General features: G+C 36.9%; 1 protein-coding gene across 2 annotated transcripts in view; it reads right to left on the bottom strand.

The window, feature by feature from the left end:
• The window catches only part of ADAMTS6 (ADAM metallopeptidase with thrombospondin type 1 motif 6), a 240,661-nt gene that overhangs the window by 208,608 nt on the left and 8,229 nt on the right, over window positions 1–23,824 (bottom strand). For both annotated transcript variants that reach the window (XM_024578536.4, XM_053913276.2), the window contains exons 2-7: window positions 23,637–23,775; window positions 21,107–21,471; window positions 12,441–12,609; window positions 6,500–6,702; window positions 5,918–6,001; window positions 5,228–5,373 (exon numbers count right to left, since the gene is read on the bottom strand). In XM_024578536.4, coding sequence (XP_024434304.2) covers window positions 5,228–5,373; window positions 5,918–6,001; window positions 6,500–6,702; window positions 12,441–12,609; window positions 21,107–21,471; window positions 23,637–23,733 — 1,064 coding nt within the window. In that variant the 5' untranslated portion in view covers window positions 23,734–23,775. The remainder of the gene's footprint in view (window positions 1–5,227; window positions 5,374–5,917; window positions 6,002–6,499; window positions 6,703–12,440; window positions 12,610–21,106; window positions 21,472–23,636; window positions 23,776–23,824) is intronic.

The raw sequence follows: 23,824 nt of genomic DNA, 5'->3' as shown, positions 1-23,824 counted from the left end.
ACCTGACTCCAGAGCCACGGTAGTTTTGCTGACTCCCACACTCCAAACTCCGGCTCCCGGGCTGCTCCGTATTCACCCAAGCTCCAGACTCCAGTCCTGGGCCTGCTCCACCGTGCCCGTATCCCACAAACCAAACCAAACACCAGCACCCTGGACCAAGGGCAGCTGTTGCTCTGTGCATACCCATGCTTCAGACTCTGTCCTCACGGCCACTTCACACACCTGCATTTCCCATATCATCGTCCCTGTAGGATAACCAGCCAGAACCTAGAGCTGCTCTCACACTGCGGGCACTGGCCCTCCAGTCCCTGGCTCCAACACCGCTCCACAGGTACCTGCAAGCTGAACCTGGCAACGAGAGGCATCTCCTCCACCACAACATCTCCCCTGGGAGAAGAAGAGATCCGGTGGTCCCCAGCAGCCTTTGCTGCTGTGGCAGACAACTGCAGCCTGGGCCACTGGGGATCCCAGCAATCGTCCAGTGCTAATCTCAGCTGATAAAGCTGTATTGAAACTACACTGATGGCCATTTTGAGTTTCTTGAAACATTTAAAAATAAAACTACCACCCTTGCTGGTATGACTCAATGGACTGAGTGCCGGCCTGTGAACCCAAGTGTCGCGGGTTTGATTCCCAGTCAGAGCACATGGCTGGGTTGTGGGCCGTGTCCCCAGTTGGGGACATGCTAGAGGCAATCTGTGTATCTCTCACACATTCATGTTTCTCTCCCTCTCTTTCTCCCTCCCTTCCCCTCTATCTAAAAATAAAATAAATAAAATCTTTAAAAAAATAAAAATAAAATTACTATATGATTTACCAATCCTACTTATGGGTAATATATCTGAAGGAAGTGAAATCAATAAATTAGTACCTTGAAGAGATGCCTTTGCACTTACAAGTTCATTGCAGCATTATTCACTACAGCCAAGACAAGAAAACAACCCAAGTGTTCATCAACAGATGAAGAGATAAAGAAAATGAGGTGTACTTATGACCCAGTGGTTTTACTTTTGGGTATATATCTAAAAAACCCTAAAACACTAATTTGAAAGAATATATGCATCCCTATGTTAATTGCAGCACTATTTACAGTAGCCAAGATATGAAAGCAACCCAAGTGCCCATCAATAGATAAGTGGATAAAAAAGTTGTGTTACATATATATAAAGGAATATTACTCAGCCATCAAAAAGAACAAAATCCTACCTTTTACTACAGCATGAACAGACCTAGAAGGTAATATACTAAGTGAAATAAGTCTGTCAGAGAAAGACAAATACCATATGATTTCACTTGTATGTGGAATCTAAAGAACAAAATAAATGAACAAACAAAACAGAAACAGACTCACAGATACAGAGAACAAATTGAAGAGGTTAGGGGGGCTGGGTGAAAAAGGTGAAGGGATTAAGAACTCCACATTGGTAGTCACAAAATAGTCCTGGGGATGGAAAGTACAGCATAGGGAATATAGTTAATAATATTATAACAACTACGTACAGTGCCAGGTGGGCACTGGAAATATTAAGGGGATCTCTTTGTAAAGTATATGATTGTCCAACCGCTATGCTGTACACCTGAAAGTAATACCAAATAATATTGACTGTAAAGTATACCTGAACAATAAAGCTTAAATAAAACTACATTTGTGGTAGGCTGCCCCTAAAAAAAATGAAATGTGAAATAAATATATATATATACTACATATATATAAACAATAAAATATTACGCAGTCATTATAAGAAAAAAGTCTTGTCATTTGCAATACCATGGATGAAACAGGAGAGCACTATGCTCTAAGCGAAATATGCCAGATAAAATCAAGTACTGTATGATCTCACTTATATGCAGAATCTTAAAAAAAAATTGAACCCGTAGAAACTGAGAATAGAATGGCAGGGTTGGGGGTGGGGAAAACAGGGAAGTATTAGTCGAAGGGCACAAACTTTAATTAGAGGGTGAATAAATTCTGAGGACCCAATGCACAGCATGACTACAGTGACTATGATTAATAATTCTATATGTGTACTGGAACTTTGCTAAAACACATGATAAGTGCTCTCACACACCCCTCAAAAATAAGAAACAAGGTAACTATGAGGTGATGGATGTGTTAATTAACTTGATTATGGTAATCAGCCCACCATATATATGTATATCAAATTATCATGTTGTATACTTTATGTGTATACAATTTTGTCAATTATACCTCAATTATTTAAAAATAATTAGATGAAATTAGCTTGTATAACACTATAATTTATATATACTTATGTATAAAAATAAACATAAATGTACACACAAATTAAAATATATGTATATATAAAGTTTAAATATGCTCTTTGGTGTTAATTCAATATTTTGGGCATCATATAAAACACCAAATTTTTTTTACTTTATTTTCTCTGTGTAGTCACATGATCCTGCGGAGCATAGTTTGTTTTACATTTGTATCAGTAAATAAAACAATGAAATGTCATTTGCTAAGAGGAGATAAAACTTAGAGCTTTTACACTTTTTTCCAACAGGAACTGTTATTATGTAAAAAACTACAGGTCCAAATGGTTTTCTGCTTAAAACATTTAAATCCCTAGTATAAAATTAGGCCTAGTGGAGATACATATATCCATCAATTTTCCTCTGGAATTCTCGATAAACATATTATACACTCCATCTAGTGAGCTGGCATTTCAAGCAAACATAAATCACAATCTTACCTTGATTATGATGATAAGTGAGTTACATGAAACAACTTTCAACATTAATATAAAATCATCTATGGAATTCTCATAATTATTTTTACTAAAAGTAGCAGTATGACTTAAACATATATTCTATTTTACAAATCAGAAATTTATAAGGGAGATTAGCACTGGTAAACTCCCCCCTTACCATAAAAAACCCTAAATATTAAGAGATGATAACCATCTCCTTTGGATGACTTACTCTGTGGCCCTAATAATTCTAAATTATTTGTAGACTTTTAAATAAGCTAACATTTAATTTGAGACTTCAAAAAACAATTTAAAAAGGCATTCTATGCTGCCCCAAAAGAGGCATTTTTCTAACCTCCATTAACCAACATAAAATGATATGAGATATGAACTCCTTAAAGTACTATCCTGCCCTGGCTGGTGTGGCTCAGTGGATTGAGCACCAGCCTGGGAACCCAGAGGTCACTGGTTCAGTTCCCAGTTGGGGCACATGCCTGGGTTGCAGGCCAGGTCCCCAGTGTGGGGCGTGCAAGAGGCAATCTCACATAGTGATGCTTATCTCCCTCTCTATTTCCCTTCCTTCCCCTCTCTCTAAAAATAAATAAATAAAATCTTTTTTTTTAAAGTACTCTTCTATTAAATCCTAAGATCATTTCTAGTGCTAGTCTGACAATTAGGAGACAAGTTTATAAGGAGAACTTTATATTCAAGTCTCAGACATCAGAAAAGCACTAAAAGCTCTTACTGAAGCAAAGAGCTCTGCAGAGGATCAAAAACTATCTGGGCCAATTCAGAGTAACAAGTCAGACAGCCAAATGCAGCCAGTGCAAAGAAAGAGAGGCTAACTGCCCAGATGTTATTTCACTACTCGAATACATATAAACGTGCACTCTTGGTGTAACTTCTGTCACTTGATGCAAAAGTTAAAAACCCAATGCAGATACAATAATAAAAATGTGAAGCATCAAAAGCCCACTGGGTATTACCTTTTGGGGGAGGTAGGGTTTTATAAATATAAATACAGAAGCCAATGTAAATATCTGTGATCATTTTGTTAACCATATATAATAGACATTTTCCTTTAGTAATTTCATTGACGCTAATGATATCCATATATATTTTTGACACAAAGGTTTCTGTATTTGTACAATTTCTAGTATATTTTTAACTCCTCAAATATATTTGGGAATCATTCCAGACCACAAGACTCTGAGGAATTGCAGAATTTATCAGACTGACATGTCAACACATATGAATATAGAATTCTACAATTTTGCTTCTATTCAGCAAGCATATCATAAACAAAATTTCCTGGTTTATGATGTCAGATAGATGAAGGCAATTAAAGTAAGTCTAACTGTAAAAAAAAATAAACTCAGAAACTTTAACTCTACAACTCTGTTAAGAGAAATTATTTTTTTAAAGCTTAATTCACTCACGATTCTGAGTCTAAAAACTCTAATCCCACATACTTCATACTCCCTCCACAGAGTTCAATGTTGAGTCATGAGCAAGCCACAGATAAAGTGTATGTTAAATGCTGCCTTGCAAATTAAAAGAAAGAATCAAGACAACAAAGCCTATTCCATTTAGCCAAGATGGAACAATGTTTCCATTCTGCTTATTGGTGTTTGTTATTACTTCTTGTTTTCATTTTTTAAATGCTAATAAGAGGTCAAAAGACAAACATCTTAAAATGATTTAAGCATACTTCTAACCAATCATACCTAGAGCATAAAAAACAAAGACAGTATACATAGTATAGAGAAAAAACAGAATTTCAGTCCTGTTTTTTCACTTATTAGCTAAGTCATCTTGAGCAAATTCAGTATTTTGAACTAGTTTCCTCATTTCTTCCATGGGAAAAATCATAATATCTACTTCACAGACTTGTTGGAGAGCAAGGAATAAAATGGACCTGAATACGGTTTTGTAAAACTTGAAAGAAGTACGTGCATTCATTGGGTTCTCAACAAATAATGTTTGCCTGAGACACAAGCTGTTCAACATGTAATATAATGAAGCTGCTTCTTTATACCTCTCAATTAAAATATTCTTAATTAAATAAACATTCATCTAAGTAAACTGTAACTACAGATGTTCTCCTTTTTCACATTTGGAGGTAGGAATAATTAGTATATTTTATAACCATGAGTGATGACATTTTTATTTTTAAGGTATATTTTTCTCATACTTTTTAAAATCTTGCATTTAGTATGTATTTTGTTTAATTAACAAAACATGTATGTGCTTCCAATTAAACCTTATGGAACAGACCTTAGTAAAAGGTAAGATATTTATTAAATTTCTACCTCAACTAAATCTTTTTTCTCATTTGATTCATTTGATGCAAACACAATAATAGTGTAATATATTCTTTCTTAGGGATGTATAATAAATTACCGTTTTGCTTTCTCTATACTCATCACCTAAATGAGGCATTTGACAGAATCAAATATAGTTACAATATCAAGCACAACAATCAAAGGTAAAATACTTGCAACGAGCCATACCTAGTAATAAGGACCGCATTATCGTGGTGGGCAATCCCATTTTCTGGAATGATGTTTCCTTCACTTTGCTGGGAGATAATGGATTTCTGCCATTTACAGAAGCTATCGAGGGACTTGTCTGCGTGGTGGTTTATCTCCAAGTTTGGCTGCAATACAACACGCATACCAGAAATGGTCCAAACAAATTACTAAGGTCAGTTGTTAAAACTTTTGAAGCCAAAGTGGCACTATAATTAGAAGCAGTGGTTTCTAGGAATAATCTCTTGACAATTTGTACCTCTGTAATATCTGACCTAGAGCTAACTTGGTGTATTATTGAACGAACATTCTTTCCACCTCAGCTTTAATGATATTGTGAATATATGTGATTATCAGCATACAAAATCAACCAAAACCACTATTACAAAGTCTGTCATGGAAATGCTCGCTTTTATACTGAAACATACAGCTAATGTAATTATATAACTTTAACATGCCATAAGAGGTATATTCTTGTAAACTATTTAAAATTTGCTTAAATTATTAAATGCTTAACAATTATTAAATGCTTAATAATTTAAGCATTTTTCTTAAAATATATTCAAACTAGAACTTCCTAAGCGAAGTAATAATAAAATATATCATTATATAATGCATAATTCTATAGCCCTTCTTTTAAGATTTTAGCTTTATAAAGTAACTCATTCTTACCTGATCATCTGTAAGAACAATTAAGCGGGCCACTATAATATTCACAACGTTTCCTAGGCTGGAATCACGGTAAAGTTTGGCAACCTGACCTCCAGAAAATAAGAAAAGACACAAAGTCAGACAAAAATCATAGGGTGATTGATTTTTTTATAAAGTGGTAATTTTTCAGGCATTTAATCACTGTATATATAAAACTGTATTTTTCACCCCATGTCACTTAGAACAATGCCCTCGAGATGCCTCAGTAAAAGGTTTTTTATACAAGTCTACCTCAAGAAATATTTTCTCCTAAGATGAACTACAACATAGTAATTAAGAGGATGAGTTGATGTTACAAATTAAAAGAAAATTCCTTAAACAGGATTTCACATGACCTATTCAAGAAGTCCTATTATCTGAAAATAAACTATAAAATCACCTTTAAATTTATTTTCTCTGGAACTGAAACATTAGTAGATCATTTCTTCCTCATTTTAGATGAATAAACTCTTAAAATCATTACTTCGCAATAAAAACCCACGACCTTCATCAAAAACCACAACAAACCACTGTTAAAATATTATACAGAGGGATCAAACTTACAATATTCATCACACTCAAAATGTAATGTTCAATGTCTTTGCGGCCATGATAGCCCACCATCATTTTGTCGGCCACCACTAACGTCTCCACGAAGCGCTCGGAGCTCACGGACCTCCTCTGCCTGTGCGGGCCGTGGATGGGCAGTGCGGAAGGAGAAGCAGAGGTGCTGTTCAGCCACCAAGGTCTGCCACTGCTGACGAGGTCTACGGGGAAAACCAGGAACTGGTTCAGATAGTACATTGACTTACTTGCAGGTCTTTCACTGAGACGTGCTTCTCATAAGTGCTCTAACATATTAAGAGTTTTCACACTGAGGGGAGGAAACGAGGAAATGTAGTAGCGAGAAAATTAAAATCCTTACATTTTTCAAAAGAATTACACTACCTGAAAAAATTAAGCATTCAACTGCTCGTGAAAACATAATCAATCGAATGAATTATTTAATAAAAAAGATTTTCAAATAATGATTCCAGATTATTTCAGTAAGTAATTACTTTATAATACTTTTTAATTTAGAATAGGCATTTTAAAAAATGATTTAAATTTGTTTAAAAGCAACAAGAGCATTAACTTTCTAAATAGCCTATGACAGTTCTAAAGAACAACATTAATGTTGCAAAACTCTATTCATAAGATGAGCATTTATTTTTAAAGTAAAATGCTTTTTATCAATATTTTTAAAAATATTTATTGTTAGAGAGCAGGGAGTGAAGGAGAAAGAGAGGGAGAAAAACATTGATCAGTTGCCTCTTGAACGTTCCCTGACCAGGGACCGAACCCACAGCTTTTCGCTTTGCAGGATGACACCCAACCAACTGAGCCACACCGGTCAGGCCTCATTAAACTATCTTAATTAAAGCAATTCTCCTGCTCCAGAAATCTCAATTCTAAAAAGCTGTGAATTATTTTTTTCACTTAATTTTGTTGTCTACAACTATTTATACTGACCACCCGAAGTATTCCTTTTCCAAACCCTAGAGGTAAAAGGCATTGGAAAGATTCTAGCATGATTCAGTAAAACTACATTTCAGTGTGGATTGCAGTTTACTCTTGGTTTTCTAGACCTTTGGTTCTTCAGTACACCTTGAGTGCTGCAGCATTTGTGAATACTTGTCTCATTGATACTTCTCTTCACTTAACAAACATGCAAGGTACAGATCCTCCACATACCTCACTTACGTTTACTTACATTGAACAGAAAATCTTTCGAGCCTCCACTTATTGAAAAAGTTAGTAAGGAAATATTAAATTAACTTGCATACTTGACAGAAAGTGGCACTTTATTTTTCTAACTTCTTTAGCTTGTCCTCTTAAAGAATTACTTTGGGAGAAGTTATAAATGTTAAGAAATAAGGTGAATAATGACCATACAAAGTATCACCAAAATACTTTTGAAACTCATATAAGTTAGTGTCTTGTTCCTAAATGTTAAGAGAAGCGGAGGCATACAGTTTCTTATTTCAGTAGTGTATCCCGAAGGCAGCCTGCAGGTATTGCCCTATGTCCAATTGTGGCAGACAAACTCTTAAGGTGGCCCCAGGACCTCTTCTTCCTAATGTACACACCTTTGTGTGATCTCCTTCCCCCTTTAGTATGGGTGGGACCTGGGACTTGCTTCTAATCAATAAAAAACAGCAAAGATGATCATATGTGCATGATTACATGTATGTGAGTACTCTACATAATTATGTTACATGACATTGTAGCATTTCTCTTACTAGAGTCTTTCCCTTGCTGGCTTAGAGGAAGCAATCAACCAGGTTGGTGAATCACACATGGTAAGGAACAGCCAGTGGCCTCTGGCAGACCACCAGTTGAAAAGCGAAAGCTTTCAGTCCTACAACAGCAAGGAAATGAACCCTGCCAAGAACAATGGAAGAAGAGAAATCTTCCCCAGTCAAGATTCCAGACGAGAACCCAGCCCTGGTTGAAGCTAAGTTAATAACCCATCCACGCACAGGCTCCTGGACCACAGAAACTGTGATGTGATAGAGGTGTATTGCTTAAGCCATGGAATTAGTGGCAATATTGTTATGAAACAGCCAAAACCCTTTCTGCATTATAGAACTCCAATTTCTCCTGCTCACTCTTCTGTGATGACAAAACCTCTCATATATTCAAATCATGCTTAGTCTTCCATTCCTCTGACTAGACAGCTTAAATATCTAAATGTAAGATTTACATCCCTTTAATTTGATCATTTTCACTTGTCTCATTCATTCAATTTCTCCCTATTCAATATTTTTACTTAAAGTGTCGTGAAAAGAACACACATCACTGGCCAATTAACACTTGGCAATGGTGTTTCTCACTTGATAGCATTCAGTGTAAAGTAACTGTTGTTATTAGCATCACCATTTTCATAATTTTAAACTTTTTAGCTTTTTAATCGTTAGTTTGCTTAGCTATCACTCCATCAGACATATGTATGTATAATGTCTTTTATGTCTTTTTCATAAATTAATACAGTTCTTATACTTAGAAAATTTATAGTCTGATATACATACATATAATATAAATACACAAAAATACAGTATATACATAAAATTGAAAGACATAGCATCTTTGGTTTTATTTTAAAAATTAAAGTCATCCAGCATTATTAGATTATTGCAAAACACCATCTACATTTTATAATTGTCAATTGACTGCTTAACGTTAAGCTTAATATCTGTAACTAGTATACTTTTAGTCTTAAAAATACACAATTAGCCCTGGCTGGTGTGTCTCCATAGAGTGAGCTCTGGCCTGCAAACCAAAAGATCACAGACTCAATTCCCAGTCAGGGCACCTGCCTGGGTTGTGGCCCAGGTTTCCCAGTTGGGGGCGTGCAAGAGGCAACCAATAGATGTACCTCCTGCACATTGCTGTTTCTCTCCCTTTCTTTCTCTCTCCCTCCCCCTCTCTCTAAAAAGTAAATAAAATCTTTTTAAAAATACACAATTAACTTGTTTTGTTTTAAAAAAAAGATTAGTAGTTCTTCAACTGATGTTAACCTCATATGCTTTGCTCAGTTTAATTTTGGATAGGGTGTAGAATGTTAAAGAAAATATTCCTCCATAAACATATATAAGAAAACTTTTCCTCAAAACCAAATACATGGATCTCTTTGCCATTTCAAATAAAATTTTTGAGTATTTGATCAATTTAAATATATTTTTAAATATAAACAGACATTCAAGATTACCTCATTAACCTCCTTTATTTCAATATATTTTTTTATTGTTGTTCAGTTACAGTTGTCCCCATTCTCTCCCCTCCCCCCATTGCCTGGTCCAATCCCCGCTCCCAAAGACAATCCCCACACCATTGTCCTTGTCCAGAGGTCCTTTGTACATGGCTCCCCTTCTTTCCCCCATGATGCTCCTCCCCCTGCCCCTCTGGTCACTCTCAGTTTGTTCTTTATTTCCATGCACTAACCTTAATTTTTCATTTCTATTACTCTTGACAGTTGGCCATATATTTATTCATTTGTTTATTCGATTGCTTATTTAGTTAACTGTCTCTCCACACTAGAGTATAAGCCTCACGGAAGTAGGGGCTTTCCTGCTTTACTTATTGCTGCATCCCCATTACCTAAAATAGCTTTGCACATACATGCAAAATTAATATTTATTTAATAAAAGTGTAAATAAATGATGCAGGCATAGTAACATAATATGTATACCAATAGAGTATAAAAACATTCAGTTATGTTTGGGTGGTAATATAAAAGCAACATTTTTGTCCTATATTTTCAAAATTTTCTACAAGGAACAGATATTCCTTTCATAAACATTTTTAAATTGATAGCTTAAACCTAATTAGAATAGGAAAACTCATGTCTGAATATGAGATAAATATATCCACTGCCAAAAGGGCTTTTTATCTTGTATTCTGATAGAAACCTGATTCCCAATAGCAGGTTATCTGGCAACGTGTGCCCATAAATTCACATCTCACCTGAACTAATCTGTTGAAATTGTATCACCATTAAGATCAATAGTTCTTAACCAGGTGTTTCCCAAACTTATTGAACACAAAACGCTTTTTTTCCAATATTATCTAGTGACATTCCCACAGAACTTAGGGAACTACAATTATATTCCCATCCCGGGAAGCCGGTGAAGTTTTGGAAGGTGTGTGACCCAGCCAGACCTAGGAGACAGACTGGACTAAAGACAGCAAGTCAAAGCTGGAGACCGGAAGAGCAGTGAGAAAGCCCAGACGGTGGTCTAGGCAAGAGATAATAATGAGGGTCTGAACCAAACCACCTGGTGCCAGGGCGGTAGAAATGGCTCGTGAATGGAACAGAGTAACAGCCGGGCCCATTTAGGAAACAGTCACAGTAACCCAGAGGGAGGGATTGTAGAAAAAAATGTTCTCCCAAAAGGGCAGAACTGTATAATGGCAGTAAGAGAGGAGTTGGAGAAAACTGTTTGACTCATTCCTACACCATTGAAAAATAAGAACCTGCCTGAGCAAGGCCAGTTAATGAGACAGGCGCTTCAAAAGAGGATAGTTTGAATATTTAAAAAAATCATATTGCAATAAACTAAATATTTAATCTTCACTTTTAAAGAATTTATGAATAGTTGTACTTACAGCAAAACTTTTGTTAAATACGAGATAAAATAAACTACTTCCACAATGTTTAGATTTGTTACTCAATATAAGGACCTTTATTATCATTATTATTTATTTGAAATTTTATTTCATGTCCTAAGTAGATTCACTTTAAGTGGCCTTTTTCTAGTACCAATTATTCTTGACCAAGAAGGACTGCCCATAGGTAAAGTTCTCAGAGATGACTCAAGAAGAAAAACTCCAGAATAAGAACAGTCAGTAGAGAAAAGAACTTTAAGGAACACTTACACCTGAAGCGGAAGATAAGGAGCCTATGAAGGACACTGAGAAGAAACAGAAGGGTGATGCTTTCACTAATCTCAAGGCAATTCACTCCATTTTTTACAATCTACCTGTGGAACCCAGCCCATCTTTCACGAAATTTACTTGCTGGTGAATTCTTCTTTGTATTAAAGTAAAATCTGCCTCTGAAATACTCTGCCCCTAGTTTCAGCTACTATACCCACATAGAACAAATCTAATCTTTAAAATTATTTTATATATACATACATATTGTATATAATAGCTCTTTAAATGCTAGAAAAACTTGTCCCAATAATAACAGCTACAATTTAACTGAGTAACTAATGTGTGCTAAGAGGAGTACCCACAGAGGTTGGGTAATTTTTCCAAAGCTACACCAAAGCCCACGTTCTTTCTACTATGCTATGCTATGTCCTCTATTTCCCTAAGTTTTCTGATCTTTAGACTGGACAGCCTCCTAGTTCCCTAGCTCTAGTCTTGCTCTTCCTTAATTCAGTCTCCAGATGGCTGCTGGAGTAATCCTCCTAAAACCCAAATCTGATCATGAGATTCCTACTGCGTAAAACCTTTCAGTGGGTCTCCAGCACATTTAGGGTAAGCCATCTCCTCACCGTGGTTTGCAAGGCCTTTGTGATTTGGTCCCTTCTTATCCCACTGGTCCCTCTCCCACAGCCACTCTGAATCTCACCCCTACTTCTCCAACCCACATTCTAATCTCCAGTTATATGAACTATCACTTCCTGGAACGTTCTCTCTTTAGGTTGAGAACTTTTGTAAAAGCTGTATCCCCTGCTCCCTTGGCTTTTGCCCAGCAATGCTCCCTTACCCTTTAGGCCTCAGCATAGAAGTCACTTCCTCCATGAAGCCTTCTTTGACACATTTTATACAGACATATTTCAAAGACTTCCAAAACTGACTTAAAACTATTAAGTGATCTTTTTGAAGAGGACTCTAGACATTATCATTTTAATTACTCAAATTCCTATTTACTTTTCAACTCTACCATACATGCCAGAGGAAAGAGAGTGGCAATAAATAAAATATGCTTTCTGAACATTGCACGCGCACTCACCTGAGACCCCACAATGAGAATGATCATACAGATGCCGCTGCTGAAGGGTTGACTTTTTGTAAATAACATGCGGATGGCCATTTTCATAACTAAAATGCTTGGAGTCCTCTGTGGTATTCTTTAATGGTTCAATAAAATATTCTTCATCTTCTGTAGCAATAACACCATGCTAAAAGAAAAAGAAACAAAGAATTGTCCAAGAAGAATCATTTGAATAGTATCATTATCAAAAGGCAAAATAAATCAATCCCTTTCCAAAAAGGTTAAAACACACATTAATAAAAAACGTATTAAACTGTCTGTACTCAGCAAAACACTACATAAATTTTCCTTTTCTTTGAAAAGGATGTTTAAATACCTCAACATGCTATGCCCAGTACCAAGCACGACAGGTACATCATTTCCTCTAATCTTCCTAACAACTCTCTGAGGTGGCAGAAACCTCGATCAGGGGTGTCCAACCTTTTGGCATCTCTGCACTACATTGGAAGAAGAAGAGTTGCTTGGGCCACACGTTAAATACATTACGACATATAATCACAAAAAAATCTCCTAATGTTTTAAGTGAATGTACAATAGTGTGTTGGGCCACATTCGCAGCCATCCCGGGCTGCAAGCAGCCTGTGGGCCGCACGCTGGACACCCCTGTGGGTGTACGCTAAGACTTATTTCCTTTCCATACTGAGCACACTTAACTACTTCCTCTGGGTTTAGGTTTGGCTTTGTAATTGAGTTTCGGCCCATAGAAAATGGATAGTATTGTCTATCACCTTCAGGCCCAGCCCCTGAAAACCTCCCAGGGGAATTCTCCACTCCCTCTGAAAAAACACCTAAGGAAGGTGCAAACCCAAAGCAAAGGAATCTGGGCCCCTGAACAATCTCAAGGAAAGCTATTCAACATAGCCACTAATATAAGGGAGAAATGAACTTTGTTTGTTATAACTGACATTTTAAGGTTTATGTTACACTAATTAATACGTCCTTAATTAGCCCTGGCTGGTGTGGCTCAGTGGATTATGTGCCAGCCTGCAAACCAAATGGTCACTGGTTCCATTCCCAGTCAGGGATCAGGCCTGGGCTACAGGCCAGGCCCCCAGTGGGGGGCTCACAAGAGGCAACCACACATTCATGTTTCTCTCCCTCTTTCTCCCTCCCTTTCCCTCTGTCTAAAAATAAATAAATAAAATCTTTTTAAAAAATATATCCTTAATTAGTACACCTGCCATACATCCCTATTCTTGCCGATGAAGTAACATGCTCACAGGTTAAGAACTTGCTCAGTACTATACAGAAGTAAGTGAAGGAGCTGAAATTATACAAAACTCTGCTATTATTCACAGTATCAATTGCCTTACACCTATTTATTTAGCCAAGTCCTATTCAGCTCAGTCATATTTCCTCTTTAAATCTTTCTCTAGCTCAACCAGAGTAGCTTCACCCGCCCTGAGCTCCAACAGAAATTATTATTTATTTTTAATTAATTTATTTTAATTAATTCCACACTGCTTTGCAACATCTCAGTTCTTGAAGCTATATTTAAATTTTGTATAACTTCTCCACTGCATGTTTTTTTATTCCCAAGTATACTGGTTGCTTTCTTAAGGCAAAGGGTTCTGTTTTATATTTCTTTGTATCAGTTACAGCCATTGAAACTGTCCTGTATGTACTATGTACACCATGCTGAGTAAAAGAAATGAGATATGCCCTGACCGGCGTGGCTCAGTGGGCTGGGTGTCACTCCGCAGAGCGAAAGGTCACCGGTTCGATTCCAGTCAGGGCACATGTCTGGGTTGTGGGTCAGGTCCCTGGGTGGGGGCGTGCAGAGGCAACCGATCAATGATGTTTCTCTTGCACATCGATGTTTCTTTCTCTCTAGTTTTCTCCCTCCCTTCCCCTTTCTCTAAAAATAAGTAAATAAAAGCTTTAAAAAAGAAAGAAATGAGATAGTAAAAGTTATCTGCATCAGAAATAAGAACTTCCATCCTTGTCTACTTATATTTTCCTAAGTGCGGCACGTGAGAACCACTCCTAATCCGACTAATTTACCCTGGAGCACTGGATAAAACAAACTCTCCGGGTCTATTTCCTCAGCTGGAAAAATGAAAGGGTTGGTATAAATTAGTGGTTTGAAAACAGCACTCCGGGGAGCCCTAAGGGTTCCATGGAAGTGCCCTCAGGGGACTGCCCCAGACAACAAAGAAAGACCTACACGGCTTGGATTCCTGGGTTTAGGAATCAGCTGTGCCTTTATTAATCTATATATTAAGTTTCCGAATAACATTTCATTTGAGAAAAGGGTTTTGCTGCTTTAAAAAGAAAAAAGCTGAAGGCCTCTGGTCCAGATAATCTCTAAGGTCCCTTTGAATCTAAAGCTCTGTGATTCTGTTTAGGGAAATGGATGTTGTATATCATATGCTGCGAAAGAAAGATAAGACATAAGCAGAACTGCTCTAACTCATAGATGAAGTTGGCAGCCACCTATACGAAATGAACTAGGGAATACAAAAAAAAAAAAAGTCCTTAGTCATTTTGTATTATTTCCACCATTGTCAGCTCTACTCTTCAGATATTAGTCTCTAAATTAAATGCAAATACTGACAGGAACCTCATAATCTGTCATTAAAAACTCTAACACCTGAGCATGAATTACTGTACTGGGAAGGCTAACAATGTGACAGTAAACTGAACTCGGTTCCTGCAGGGAAGAGGGTATGTATAAGAAGTGTTGGCAAGACAGGAGGGAAGAGCACCGAAGTCATGTCATGCTGGACCATGGCTAAGTCACTCAAGACTCGAAATTCGGCTTGCTGGGGAAAATAGACTCACAAGCCTTGTAACTAAACACAAACTCTAATTTCGAGAATGGAAAGACTCTGAATTTTATATGCTAGGTACTCTGTAAGATGTCCATACACATTATCTCATGGAATCTCAATAGCCCTTTGAAGTAAGTGCCACTATCAGCTCTTCTGAGCTGATGAGAAACCAAGATTGAGCGAAGCTGAGTAATAGACTCACTCGATTAACTTTGGAGCTAGGACTCTTAGCTACTATACTGTAACGCCCTTATCCTCTGAGGGTTGTTTCTGACTTCATTCATTCATTCATTCACCAACTAGGCTTTGAATGCCTATCACATGGCAAGTACTGTTCTAGAGGGTAGGGGTATGATAACAAACACAACAACAATCTGGCTCTGTCCTGGAGCTTACATTCTGGTGGGAGGAGCTAGAAAAAAGCAATTCATTCAATAGATAAATAAATGACCAATCAGGTAGTGATGAATGTTAGGACAAAAAATAAAACAGTGCAAGAGAATAGAGAGTAATTACAAGTAAGGGAATTCTACAAACTCTTTCGGATGATCAGGAACATCTTGTCTAATAAGGCGACATTTGAACAGAAATGTAAGCAAAGTGATCAGGATTTTAGTTTAGCCAAGTAAATTCCATGAAGGGAGAAAAGGGCAAGAGGATTGCAGGTGGAATGGAAGCTGGGCTGGAGGAAAAGAGAGGACATGAATCGGGTGGACAATGAAAAGATCAGTGGGTCCCATTGGGCATCAAAGGACTGTACTTAGAGTTGAGACACTAGAAAGACAGTGCTGGAAAGAGAGAAGAATGGAGTACTTGAAACTGAGACTATAGAGAGGAGCAAGCCAAACAGGCATCTTGGGAAAAAGCAGATCAGTGTGAATGGCATTGCCTTTGCATGACAATAGGGTAGGAATATGTGTGCAGTATGTGAGAAACAGCAAGAAACTACTGTGGCTACAGGGAAGGAAGGGGCAGCAATTATGAAATCAGAAAGGGGCCGGGGCCAGAGGACGGAGGAGCTGAGTTAAGTGGGACTGCCGGAAATCTGTGCATGCCTAGCAAGAGCCCTGCTCTCACTTCCCTCAGGTCCCCCTCACCTCTGCACTGTCCCTGCCTCAGGACCACCGGGATTAATCCCATCGCACCCCCTTTCCCTGCCATGCCAGTCCTTTCAAGAAGACCAAGACCCTTCCCCTGGGCTCTGTTCCCCATATGATTACACACATCATGTTTTCTGATCCCATCGGCTATGGCCCCTTTCACCATTAAAAACACTTCCACCATGACCTCTCAAACTCCAGGTCAGTTGTCAACAAAATTTCCTACACCCTCGGCCTCACCTGTGAATGTTCACTTCATCTGGCTCCAATAAAAACCTGAATTGCCTTCAGTGACACTCTTCCCTGTAATCCTCTAGAACAGAGGGTGCCTTCTCCTGCAGGCCTCCGGTTGTACTTGCAAGTAGGGAATGTGTCCTCATGACTAACTGCCAGTCCCAATCAATTCTCCCTCTCCCCCTCCTCCAAAAAATCCCAAACAAACAAAACCCACCAGCTTTGAATCTCAAGCCATCACCTTCTCCCTCTACTAGCTGACCCAGTTATCTACTGACCCAGAGTCGCGTTCCGCACTCCTGAAGCACTTTAGCTTCTGGGTCACTGTCACTCTCTGCAATACCAATCCTGAAATAAGTATTGATTCCAGTATCTTCTTACATCATTGGTCCTTAAAATTTGTGTGTGTGTGTGAGTGCACAAGCCCTGAATCCCTTGGGAAGCCTAGGGATGAAGCCAAGGAATCACTTTTCAGGATATTTTAATTACAGAAAAAAAGGATTATAAATAAAACCAATTGCAGTGAAACATAGGTATCAAATATTTTTTAAATGTAATATGTATGACTTTTTTACAAGTAATACATATGACTTTCACAACACCTTAAATAAGATCTGCAATGAACCTAATAATTAACATAATTAACATAATTTTACAATAGTGATTAACATTAATATTTTGAAGAACCTATAAAAACTGTAAAATGATATGATAATATCTATAATTTCTACTGGGGACAAAGTCACAGGAACTGTTATTACTTTTGTGGTTTGTTAGCTACATACACAATAAAAGGAAATGTTAGATTCAGCTAAGAATTAATAAAAATAAAGATGTATTTTCCCCCATTCCAGTTCACAAACCCCCTGAGTTCTACCCAAGGACCCCAGGATAAGAACAACTGACATACTGGTGTCTCCAATACCTGCCTTCTCAATTCCTTAACCTCTTCTCAAATACCTTGTCCTTCACCTTACTTTAGATATTCATACCCCCGGTCAAAACCTAGACTTCAGCATTATCAATATTTACAATCTTGCCATAGTTTCAAATTCAAGTACTCCATTCTTCTCTCTTTCCAGCACTGTTTCTCTGGTATCTCAACTCCAAGTACAGTCCTTTGATGCCCAAAAGGACCCACTTATCCTTTCATTGTCCACCCAAATCATGTCCTCTCTTTCCTCCCAATCCAGCTTCCATTCCACCTGCAATCCCCTTGCCCTTTTCTCCCTTCATGGAATTTATTTGGCTAAACTACACCTGATTAAATTGAATTTTGCTACTCTGGGCCTACACCCTTGCAGCTTCATTTAGCCAGTGATAAACACACCAAGATGCCCACTACTCTCAATTTCATTACTATAATCTCAACTGAGTCCTTAATGCTTCATGGCAATTATACTATGTTTCTCTGGCTTATTCAGTATCCTGATCACCTACATATATGTTTCATACTTTCTCCTCTCTTCATAATCTCCTAGCACTTCATTTTCCTATCTTCTCTTCCAATAAATAACATGACACAACCTCCTACAGACTCCTACAACCACGAATACCCCACCTCCCTGAATATCAAGTCCTTATAGTCTATTTCATATCCTGTTGTTACGGATGAGCTGTCTATTACCCTAGCTAAGGACAAGTATTCCATTTATGCAGATGATCCATCCTTTCTCTACCTATAAAGAAAATCACTCCAGAAATTTCCCTTCTCTATATATAATCATTCCTATCAAGTAAAACAAAATCTCTCACCCCTACTTCTGCCTGCAGCAAGTGATCATTTCTTGTTTTTCCAAAATTCCTTATATCACTGCCTATGTAGCCTTTTCTCTTCTTGTATTCCTTCTTAAATGTTTGCCAGTCAGGTCTCAGGTCTTTGCCTCTTCTTCAAACCCCACCATGACTTCACCAAAAATGCTTTTGTCAAAGTCACCAATAACCTCTTCATTGATAAATTCGATGATTAGTTTTCAGCCTCCTCTTATTTGGACTCAGCAGCATTTTGCTCTTGAAATACTTTCTTACTTGGCCTCCAGGAGTTTGCCTAGTTTTCTTACTCCACTGTTCTATGATGTTCTCCTCCATATCTTTCTCACTGCCTTAACCCCTTAGAGTGCCCAAAGGGTCGGCCCTCAGACCTCTTCTTTATTCTACCTACCTCCCCATCTAAGAATTGCATATAATCTCCTGACTGTGTCATCCATATATTGATGACTCCCAGATTTTTAACTTCATAATTCACATCTCTTCTGCATATCCAACATCCTGTATAACATTCTCAAGTTTAACATATCCAGCTGAACTTATGGTATACCCCCAATCTATTCTCTATATTAAAAACTATTTTTATAGAACAATTAAAAACAGAATTGGTTACAAGGGGCCTTTAAAAACTAGGATTTTTTGAAATTTGTTTACATATTCATTTCATTAAACTGTAATATGATACAAAATAAGAATGAAGATGAGGGTTACTAAGACTGGTGGGTAAAAGTGTGATGAGGAACAGGACATTTCTAGTCTCAAAATATCTGCCCACAAATTCCTTACCAGTTGCCAAGGGGAAAACAGAAACTTCAGTGGGCAAACATGGCAGAGCTCACCTTAACCAAGTAATCAAAGTTAGTCAGTATGAACCACACAGTTTGGTGAAGAAGCAAAGTGAAAAAAGAAAGGTGTTAATAAATAGAGGAAGACAACAAGAGACACAAATTCTCAGTGTGGATAAAGAACAGTCAGGTGGCACTCTGCTACCCACTTAAGTGTAGAAGAGTTTCCACTTCCAACCTTATTGTCACTTTTGCCTCAAGATCGCACTGCAAGATCTTTCGCAATTACATAAATAGACACTTGTATTAATGACTCTCAAATTACTTGTTCCCAGAATTAAATTTTTTTTAATTTCAGAGCTCCATTTCTCAAACCCCAACTAGACATCATTAACCCCCATTTCTTTAGATTTCTCACCTTTACTGTATCAAAATCACTCTCTTCATCTTCTTCAATCCAGCATTCCACTCTCATGCCCTTTCTCCACTAGTAAAACTCATAAAGTACCCTCATCCTAGAAAACTCAGCTATCTTCAGTTACTTTCTCCCCTTCATTCTACACCCAGTTCAATTCTATTTCAACTTATAAAATATTATTAAATATCTACTATGTACTATATTTTCTTACCAGGGAAGAAAATAATTAATAAAATACAAATCCTCCAAATATAGCCTGACCCACCTTACAGAGAAAGAAACTAGTGATAAATGTACTCAATGTGTCTCTTTATAAGAATTAAACCCACATTTTAAAATCTGAACAATAATTTTGACCCATTAACAGTTACAAAAAATGGACAATCTGAGCAAATTCTTGTATATAACTATAGTGAAAATTTTCCTAAACTATGAGGTTCTTGATACTCTTCTCAAAGTTAGGACTTATTTAAATCCAACTCTAATTATGTATTTTTTATGCTGAAGTAGAAATACAGATGGGAGTGTGATAGAATAAGGAAAAAACAGTTATTGAAAATATGACTCGATCATCAAAATGTTTAAGCTCTTTTACACAGATAGAACTTTTTCTAAAAATTTTTAAAATACATCTATTGATTTGAGAGAGAGAGGAAGGGAAAGAGAGAGAAAAACACCAACGTGAGAGAGAAACATCACACTCCAACTGAGGATTGAACCTGCAACCTAGGTATGTGCCCTGATTGGGAATCAAACTGCCCAACTTTTGGTGTTTGGGACGACACTCCAACCAACTGAGCCACACCAGCAAGGGCCAGAGAGAGCTTAATGGAACATCTACATTACTCTAAATAGGGGAAAAGCTGTAGAGGAAGTATGGGACTATACTTTGTTCTGCAACCTTGAACTGTGTATTTACCATTAGACTAGAATGGACTCAAATACCCAGGATAAACCCTACACTCATGAAATCCACCTTGTAAATAAAATATTTAATCAATCTTTAGATAAGTGTAGGAAAATATTATTTCATAAAGAGATACTTGTATAAAAGATTTGCTTTAAAAATTTATAACCGTATGTAGGTCATACATAATTAAGCTATGTTGCCTGCCAGAGAAAGATATTATAGAAAGAAACCTAAAGAGGCAATAAGTGTCATGGTTTCCTCATGTATGAGTGTGAAATAATACGCACTCATACATATACACATAATCTTAAACTCTTAACCAATGAGTGAGTTTTCTTTAGGCATGAAAGATATCTTAGCTGGACAGAAAAACTTAAATCTAAAACTAAACCTGAGGTTTCATTCATTCTTCTACTGATAATATAGGTTTTAAAATATAGTTTTATTTTGGAAAATCAATGGAAACATTATCAAAAAGACTATCAAAAGCAGCAGAAATCACAAAAATATTTAGACTGTTGCCTTCCCTCCTTAAACTACCCATGAGTATATACATGTATTTTTTAATCTGAGGGAAGACATTTACATTGCAAATCTTTTCCCCATAAGAAATTTAAAATGATCACATCTACTTACCAACCCAATACAGTTGCTTAAAGCCACCTTAGTTGTACTATGTTGGTCTTGCAAGTATCCTGTGTAATGACAGTTGTCTAAAAAATCGTGTTTCCACTGGGGTCCATCCTTCCCCCAGTATTCTACGGTGAAATGTTTGGACACAAAATCTGTGTTGAGAGTCAAGTTTAGGTGAAAGTGCTTGCCATAGGCTGAAAGTTTAAAAAATAACTTAGATGCGGCCTGCTGTGGATCGATAGGGTCCATACTCCGTCTTCTCCGGTTGTGTTTATCATTTTTCACAGTAAAGCTGAGGAAAGCTCCGTTTTGGTCAACTCTTATTGGAATAGTTAGCTGGTAGTGTTCTAGATGAGTCAGGAATTCCTCTTTGTAATCATAAAGCAGAGAACCCAGAAAAAAAAACACATGGAAGAAAAGAAAATTTAACAGAACAACAAAGTAGCAGTATAAACAACAAAGGTACTGGTTAAAACTATGCACCATTATATATGAGTTATGGACAAAAATGTTATAGTAAACAAAAATGAAAGAGTAAAAGTTTAAAATCTAAAGATGAATTGTTTCAATTATTTCATTCCTCAAAATAACATTATTTTAATATTATTTTCAAAGTAAAAGACTATTTTTCTGTTTAAAATTTAATTTTAAAAACATGAAATCAAAGGGCAAAATTGTACAGGAAATATGAATATTTTATATTGAAATCTAAAACAGCAAAAAACACGCATATGTAAGAGAGTATAGAATTTAGCTCAGTGAAAATGTTGTGAAAGCTATCCAAAAGAGTTTTAGAATCTCTACAGCCTTGAAGAAAATTTTTAAAATAAATTATGAGTTAGCCACTTGGTGAAACAGTCTGGCAATTCCTCCAAAGATTAAACAGAACTACCATCTGACCCATAGATTGCACTGCTAGGTATACACCCTAGCAGAAAACGAAAACGCACATCCACAGAAAAACTAGTACGTGAGTGCTCACAGCAGCGTTATCCATAACAGCCAAAAGGAAGCAATAACCCAAATGTCCATCAAGTGATGAATAAATGAGTAAAATGTGGTATATTCACATAATTCTGCAATACAAAGGAATATAGTACTGAAACATGCTATGACATGAATGAATCTTCATAACTGCCTTCATAATCAAAGTTCATTGTCTAACAATGCAAAAACATGCTAAGTAAAATAAAACAGCCCAAAAGACCTTATATTATATGATTCCATTTATACTGAAATATCCAGAATAAGCAAATCTCTAGAGACAGAAGTAGAGATTGCCTAGGGCTGCGGATGTAGGATGGTTTAGCGGGGATCTGTGAGTGACTATTAACGGGCACGGGGTTTCTCTTCAGGATGATAAAAATGTTCTAAAATGGTTGTGGTCAAGGTTGTTCGACTCTGAATATACTATAAACCATTTGAATCATACACTATAATGGGTAAATTATGTGGTATATTATATCTCAATAAAGATGTTAAAAAATCATCAGAATGACAAAAAATCATAGGACTATATATTTTCCTTATTTAGGTATACCAAATATTATCAATCTACCTTCTTAACCACATCCCCTTTTTAGCGAGGTTTACTAAAATACTAAGGAAAACCAAATGTCTGCCAGATGCCTCACTTGCTACACATGGAGTTCACCCACAAACATAAACTCCTACGAAACCCTGACCAAAGGGGAATAATTTGAATGACAGCATGTATTTTATTGCTCATGAATAAGAGTTCGTACCAAATGCTAAGGCTTTGTTGATCTACTTCGAGAGCCACATTTTGTACATATGGATTTCCAGGTACCCGTCTACAGTAGCCCTGGAAATCTGGTTCATCGGCACCGAAAAATGATCTGTTACTGTACCCTCATGGGAGGGAGATCCAAAAGGTATGCTTTCAAAAATTCTACAAGGATTGGAAAACAAAACAACATTCACTCCTCGTAACTTTCTGTTAAGATCTTTTCTATGATACAAAGTTCAATTCTATGAATGAAAATAATAGAGATCTATGAGTTAGAATTTGAAAAGCTGAACTTCTTACAACTCTTTCATTTTTAGTCAGTTTCTAGTCTAAGGACTAGAACTCTTAAGTATCAGAATTCGTAAGTTAGGGAAAGTATTTTTTCACTATGGGTCCATATTGGGAAAATCTTGTATCGGAATTTTTCTGATTCCTTGGTCTTTCATAGTAGAAATCTTTGAATTCCTCTTGAACATAACATTACCTGGAAACCCCAACAATGACTGAGCCTACTAAAGTATAGGAATCCGAAGAAGAGGCCTGGGTCTCTCATCTTCTGAAAGAGGCCCGTACACTCTAAAATCCACTGGATATTAAATCTTAGTAAAACAAGTTAAACAGACTTTTAGAATCCTTGACGTTTATGAAATGAGCACTGAACTGATAAAGCTCCTACCACTACATATCCCCCCCAAAATAGTAATCCAAACTTAATACGCAGAATCTTCTCTCGCCACATTAGTAGCAGCACTTTTTTGTCAGTTTCAAAAGCAGGGCTCCTACCTTGTGAACTGTATGAGAGCCTGTGGTCACTATGAAATTCCGATGAAGCCATGATGAGGCTCAAAATCCAGGTCAACGTCTTCCACAGAATTTCCATAATTTAGCAAACTGGATGATTTTTTGGAGGGCTACCTATGTGCTAGAGAGTCAACACCACAGCAGATTAGTTATTAGACTGTCCACTGTTT

This window comes from Desmodus rotundus, chromosome 1, assembly GCF_022682495.2.
Source record: "Desmodus rotundus isolate HL8 chromosome 1, HLdesRot8A.1, whole genome shotgun sequence".
Taxonomy (NCBI): Eukaryota; Metazoa; Chordata; class Mammalia; order Chiroptera; family Phyllostomidae; genus Desmodus; species Desmodus rotundus.
The sequence above is the reverse complement of the archived record's forward strand: the minus strand, read 5'-3'. Positions and strand labels throughout refer to the sequence as shown.